The sequence below is a fragment of the Asparagus officinalis genome, unplaced genomic scaffold (assembly GCF_001876935.1).
Source record: "Asparagus officinalis unplaced genomic scaffold, Aspof.V1 AsparagusV1_Un571, whole genome shotgun sequence".
NCBI lineage: Eukaryota > Viridiplantae > Streptophyta > Magnoliopsida > Asparagales > Asparagaceae > Asparagus > Asparagus officinalis.
Window position 1 is genome coordinate 20,297 of NW_017972834.1, and position 6,583 is coordinate 26,879.

At 38.9% G+C, this 6,583-nt stretch overlaps 1 protein-coding gene across 1 annotated transcript; it reads left to right on the forward strand.

The window, feature by feature from the left end:
• The first annotated feature begins 2,082 nt into the window (after window positions 1-2,082).
• LOC109827944 (peroxidase 4-like) lies at window positions 2,083-4,807 on the forward strand. Its single transcript, XM_020394972.1, has 4 exons — window positions 2,083-2,336; window positions 2,636-2,827; window positions 2,924-3,089; window positions 4,211-4,807. Exons 1-4 carry the CDS (start codon window positions 2,121-2,123, stop codon window positions 4,600-4,602), a joined length of 966 nt encoding a protein of 321 aa, XP_020250561.1. The 5' UTR covers window positions 2,083-2,120; the 3' UTR covers window positions 4,603-4,807.
• Window positions 4,808-6,583: the final 1,776 nt, after the last annotated feature.

Below are 6,583 nucleotides of genomic sequence, written 5' to 3' on the forward strand. Positions count from 1 at the left end.
TGAGATGGATTTTAAGGTACATTCGAGGTACTCCTAATGTTGGTTTAGTTTTTAAGCGGGACACTAGATATGAGCAGTTATGCATTGATTATATTGATTCAGATTATGCTGGTGATTTGGATAAGCATCGGTCTACGATGGGACATGTGTTCACTTTGACCCGTGCACCGGTGTGTTGGAGATGCACCTTACAGTCTACAATGGCTTTGTCGACGATGGAAGTAGAGCATATGGTGATTACAGAGGCTATGAAAGAGGCTATTTGGCTTCGAGAACTTTTGGAGGATCCATCACTATTCATTGTGATAAGCATGAGTGCTATCTATTTGGCAAAAATCAGGTATTTCATGCGAGGACGAAGCACATTAACGTTCATTATCACTTCGTTTGAGATGTTCTTAAAGATGGCGATGTGAAGATTATGAAGATCCACACGAAGGATAATTCGGCAGATATGCTCACTTAGGTGGTTTCGAGCGACAAGTTTGATCATTGTCGAAACTTATTGTACATTCGTGATTGTTGAGATCGTTAACGGTCATTTGGATGAACTACGGGTGACTTGATCCATTGGGAGAGGGGATACGTAGGCAACCACATTGGTGCAGCCGAGTTTGAAGAGACGACGTATTGGTGCTCTTTGTTTGGTGTCGGCTCAGTTTTTGAAAAACTTCACCGAGGTGAAGAATTGTGAAAACGATGAAAGAATTGAGAAAAAGAATTAAGAAAAAAATAAAGAATAAGCAAGACAGACTCCACCATACCCTGGTGTGGCAAGACAGGCTCCACCACACCCTGGTGGTGTCTGCCACACCCTGATGTGACAAAGTCTGTCCTATTTTTTAGGGGTGTGGTGTGTGCTACACCAGGTTATGGCAGACTCGTTTTTAGAATCCCAATCTGTTTATGATTGTGTTTTGTTATAAATAGAACCACGTTTCTTAGGGTTTCTTAAGGAGAGAATTAGCATTGTTTTGAGCACTTTGAGAGAAAGATATTGTGAGGGAGTTAAGAGCTTTTGTTAGAATTATATTTGAGTGATTTTGTAAGTTGTAAACCGTTGTATTTCTCCTCCATATAGTAAAATCTCTCCATCATCTCCCCGTGGACGTAGGCAATTGCCGAACCACGTAAATCTTTGTGTTTGGTTTAATTTGTATCGTATTTTTATGAATTGTACTCGTATTTGGTTTGGTTTTCTTCTGTCATCGCTTACCGACTTGTTTGGTTATCGAGCACGCTTCCGCACGGCGTGCAACAATTTGTATCAGAGTTCAGATTTAATATCTAGGATTTTGGCATTGGGTGAAGAAAGATTCATTGTGGAAGCTTGGTTCTTAGCGTTCTAGGCTTCGGTGGAGATAACGTTGCAGAGTTGCCGTTAGGATCTCGCTTTCCTTTGTTGTTAGAAGATCTATTTGGAATCCAATTTAGGGTGCGCAACAAAAACCCCTGTGTGAGAAGGAATAGTGGACATAGGATTGTTATCTAAACCACTACAAAAATCTCGTGTATTCCTTTGTTGCTTTTTGGCTTGGTTGTTCGCTTTCGTTTTTTATATATTTGTTGCATATTCTGTGTTTTAGTGAAAAACTATAACAAACCTTTTCACCAAAGAGGCTCGCATCTCTGATCCAACAGATATGAACTCTATCTTTCTACTTTGTCATATCCTATTTATGTGTCCTTCAACGTGGGGTTATAATATTCATCTATGACTCTAGCAAATAATTGTTGTTCTTCTGTACTTGAGATTGAAGATTTGTTGCCTTTATTCGAAGTATTCTTTGACCATCCTATACCAAATTAAAGAAGACAATAGAAATATGACATGTAGGTAAGAACGAACAGGGCACTATGTTTTAGACATGATATATTAACTTCTCCATCTTTGTCAACTGCATGGCGCTACTTTTTTCAATGTGAATGCCTCCGCTTTCCTTTTGATCCCCATGCAAAAATTTCCGTGTATTAGGTATGCATCTTCTGCATGAAGGTGAGTGAGGGACCCACAAATCTACCCTCCACTTTCTATAAATACCCGCCCTAACAGTTTCCGTATCTCCCCAGGTCTTACCTTGATTTCACTTATCAATTAAGAGTGAGATTACTAAGCAAAAATGGCTTCTTCATCCTTCAAGTCCTTGGCTCCTATTGCGCTAGTGTTCTTTATCTTGTTAGGGACCTCCTCAGCCCAACTCACTCCCAATTTCTACTCATCTTCATGCCCTAAACTATTCCCGACGATCAAATCAGTGGTCCAGTCCGCTATATCAAGTGAGAAGAGGATGGGGGCTTCTCTTCTTCGCCTCTTCTTCCATGACTGCTTTGTTAATGTACGCTAGTGATTACTCATTCTTTTCATTCATATTTCATTATTGTCACTTATTAGCACCTAGCTAAGACCTCTAATGTTTAGATATAATCATCTCCCCCATCACCACTTGTAAAAATCCTAGATCCGCCACTGATCAAGAGGTCTAAATGGTAATGGAATTCTTTGAAGCTAAAAAATGATTAACACTCTATAAAACATGAGGTTTATTTACAATTAATCCATAATATTGTAATAAAACATATTACACATTATGTCAATGTTGAAAAATATTTTACATGCATTCTTGATATTTTCTAGGGTTGTGATGGCTCGTTGCTCTTAGATGATACCTCTAGCTTCACCGGAGAGAAGAATGCAAACCCTAACAAGGGTTCAGTTAGAGGGTTCGATGTGATCGACAAGATCAAGACTGCAGTGGAGCAAGCATGTCCTGGCGTAGTCTCGTGTGCTGATATATTGGCCGTGACTGCAAGAGACTCAGTTGTCTTAGTAAGTTATTTTACGCTATATATATAAGAATGAGAAACAATAATGTTGGCTATTTAAATTTTTATGTAGATATGTTGTAATGTTTTTTTTTATTAGCTTGGAGGGCCTACATGGAATGTGAAATTGGGGAGAAGGGATTCAAGGACGGCAAGTCAAAGTGGAGCTAATAATAACATTCCTCCTCCAACTTCTAGTCTTAGTAACCTCATCTCTAAGTTTTCTGCTCAAGGTCTCTCAGCTAAAGAAATGGTTGCCCTTGTCGGTATGCAATCCTTTGCCTATATTCCTCACATATCAATCTATGTTTTTTCAAGTAACACATCAATGCAATGTTTAGTTATAACTTTTTCTCTCTCCTATTAATTTTCTAATGTTTTAACTTTGCAAGAATATTCAAGATTTGTAGACCTTGGCCAATGATATCACGTTAAACACTATTGGGTCCGGTTGAATCAGTATTTACATAATATCGGTCCAAGTTCTAGAATGGAGAGACCCAAATTAAGTTTGCATCCAATTAAATCCCCAACCGTGAGTAGATTTGACAATAGTGTCCCCTGTTTCAAAGAGGGTCCATTAATAACTAATCGAAGTCTCCTTTTTTCGGTCAGCTAAAGACTTTTCTTTTATCATATTATGGCTCAACCTAATAGTAGCTTGATCTCACGGAGCCTAATCAATGGCTAGCTTGATTCTCTTTCACGTGTCTTATTGACTTATTTGGGTAAATTTCACAAAAACCCCCAATACTTTGGGGTGTCTCCCACGAGAATCCCCATTGTTTTTTTCTCACTGAACTCTAAGGGCGCGTTTGGACCCAAATTTTTTTTGGGTTTTTTGAGTGAAAGCCTGACAAAGTGTCAGGCTTTCACCCTAAAACTCCTCTAGAGGTGTTTTAGGGTGAAAGGTGTTTTAGGGTGACAGCCTGACACTTTGTCAGGCTTTCACCCAAAAAACACCCAAAAAAATCGTTCCCAACGTGCGCTAAAAGCTTTTCTGACATAACCCCGAAAGTGACGCTTTCACCCAAAAAACACCCAAAAAAATCGTTCCAAACGCGCCCTAAAAGCTTTTCTGACATAACCCCGAAAGTGACGAAAATGCCCCTCAGATCAAAAGAAATCTCTCTCTCTCTCTCTCTCTCTCTCTCTCTCTCTTCCCGCTCCCCCTAATTTCAATACTCGTGCAAATTGCCTAATGTGAGTTTTTTATAGTAAAAATATTAATTAAAAAGGACAGAAAGGGAACTAGGACGAGCATGAACATATTTGAAATTTGCATTTCTATTATCATGTTTATCTTAATTTCTACTTTATGTATATTCCGTATCTCATTTTTCTACTGACCAAACATTCTTACCAAATATTTTCCCCTCAACGTAAGGTGCACACACCATAGGCCAAGCCAGATGCACAAACTTCCGCGCCCACGTCTACAACGACACCGACATCGACGCCACCTTCGCCAAAACCCGCCAATCCAACTGCCCGTCCACCTCCGGCTCCGGGGACAACAACCTCGCCCCCCTGGACCTCCAGACTCCCGTCGCCTTCGACAACAACTACTTCAAGAACCTCGTCAGCAAAAAAGGCCTCCTCCATTCGGACCAACAAGTTTTCAGCGGAGGCTCGACCAACTCCCAAGTTTCAACTTACAGTACGAGTCCGAGCACTTGGAGCTCGGATTTCGTTGCGGCGATGATTAAGATGGGAGATATTAGCCCTCTTACGGGGAAAAGCGGAGAGATTAGGAAGAATTGCAGGAAGACTAATTAAATGGCTTAGCTTAATTGTCAAAATAAGTGATTCCTGATCAAATTATGTGATTGGTTTTTATTTAGATGGTTGTGACGCTGTTCTTGTCTACCATAAGGGTGGGGATTCTCGAATTAATGTTGTAGCGGTTTGTGTTTGGATTATGTATACTAGCTTGTGTTTCTGAGTTGAGAACTAATGAAGAGTGATTTGGTGTTGTTTAAAATTTGAAGTTAGTATACATGGATTGATATTTCACGTATATGATATGCCCAAAAGTGTAAGGGCACACTCTTCAAATATCAAATGGGCAAAGTTAGAAATTACCCAAAAAAACAATAATCTATACTACTTATAAAAGAGAATACACATGTCAAAACTTTTACATACCCATTTTGCCCTTTACAAATTACTTAATTCTAATTTTGTCCTATATTTTATTCCATTTACCCCCAATTTATCACTATCCCAGTAGTCTTCGTTAATTAAATGATTATGCCTATCTTTCTTTCCTTACTCCTCATCCGATCTCTCCTCTGCCCCTCTCCCTCTCTCTTCGATAACGCCCAACTCGGCCTCGACGCTTTCGATTCGGACGTTTCTACTGAGCTCAAAATCGATCCGCTCTCTCCCCATCCATCTCTCTGTGATAACGCCCAAGCCGATCAGCCCCCTTTCCCTCTCTCTTTCATAACGCCCAAAATCGATCCGATCTCTCCCCTTCCCCAGCCCTTTGGACTCCTCGCTTCAGCTTCCCTCTCCTCTCTTTATAAATACCTTCTGCTTCAATTTTGATGGAACAAAGAAGGGGTTTTTTTTCCAAGATAATCTATACTACTTATAAAAGTGAATACCCATGTCAAAACTTTTACATACCCATTTTGCCCTTTACAAATTACTTATTCATATTCTCAGTTTGATTGTTTGATGGATAACCTTTATTTTTGGTATTGATTGATTGATTGTTAATTGTTGCTTTTAGGTGTCCGATATTGATTGGAGGACTAGAAACCTATCAAGGTAACTCTATGATTTTTCTCTTACAATTCTTGCATTTTGTGACTTTTTTTTTGTTATCTGTTGATTATGATTAAACTGCTATATTTTGTAGTGAGCTCTCTATTTTGTAGTAGCCGCTATATGCACGAGTAAATAAATCCAACTGATTTATTTCTGTACATAGGCACTTTAAATGATCCAGATGATTGAGCATGCATTTTCTTTCTGAGTTGCACTTGTTATTTGCATCAATATTATGATTATGAAACAGCGAGCACCAAAATCCTTTGTCAACTAAATGATACATTAAGATAGTTAACCTGCAATGTTTGGTGGAAAAATAAATCAAAACACATACATGTTGCAGACAGTAATATTCATTGCACAATGTAAATTTAGCTTTATAATTTTAGTGGAAATGATATGGTATGATACATTAGTCCTTCAAACCATGAATCAGAACTCGATCTCAAGAAGATGCAGATTGTTTTAGGTGTTAACCAAAATTAATTTATTAAAGACTTAGGCCAACTAATTGAAACATTAGATTGTTTCACGTATCAGGAAATGCTTTATGGCTTCCTAAGAATGATTCTGCATCAGCATCCATCTTGTTGTCACCAGACTTCCCTGAAGTCTGTTCAACTTCAACATCTAGAGGTCCATGATTACTGGAGGGTTTAGGATTATCTTCAATAATGTCTAGCCTACCCTGTTGGCTGATGCATTTCTGGAGTTTGACTGCACAAGTATTTCCAGGATCCTTTGTCGCGTAAAGAGAATCCATACTTTCATCTGAAACTAAGCATTGATCAGCGCTGATAGCTCCATTCTTTGCAAGTGTGACATCAAGCAGATGGAATGGTCCTGGTTTACCTCTCTCCATCACACAGTGAGCATCATTTTCAACAAATTTGTGGTTAGAAAGCAATAAGTCTGGTAAAGTCGGTGAAAGAGGACAACTATTTAAATATTAAGAAACATTAACAATGCTAATTAAACA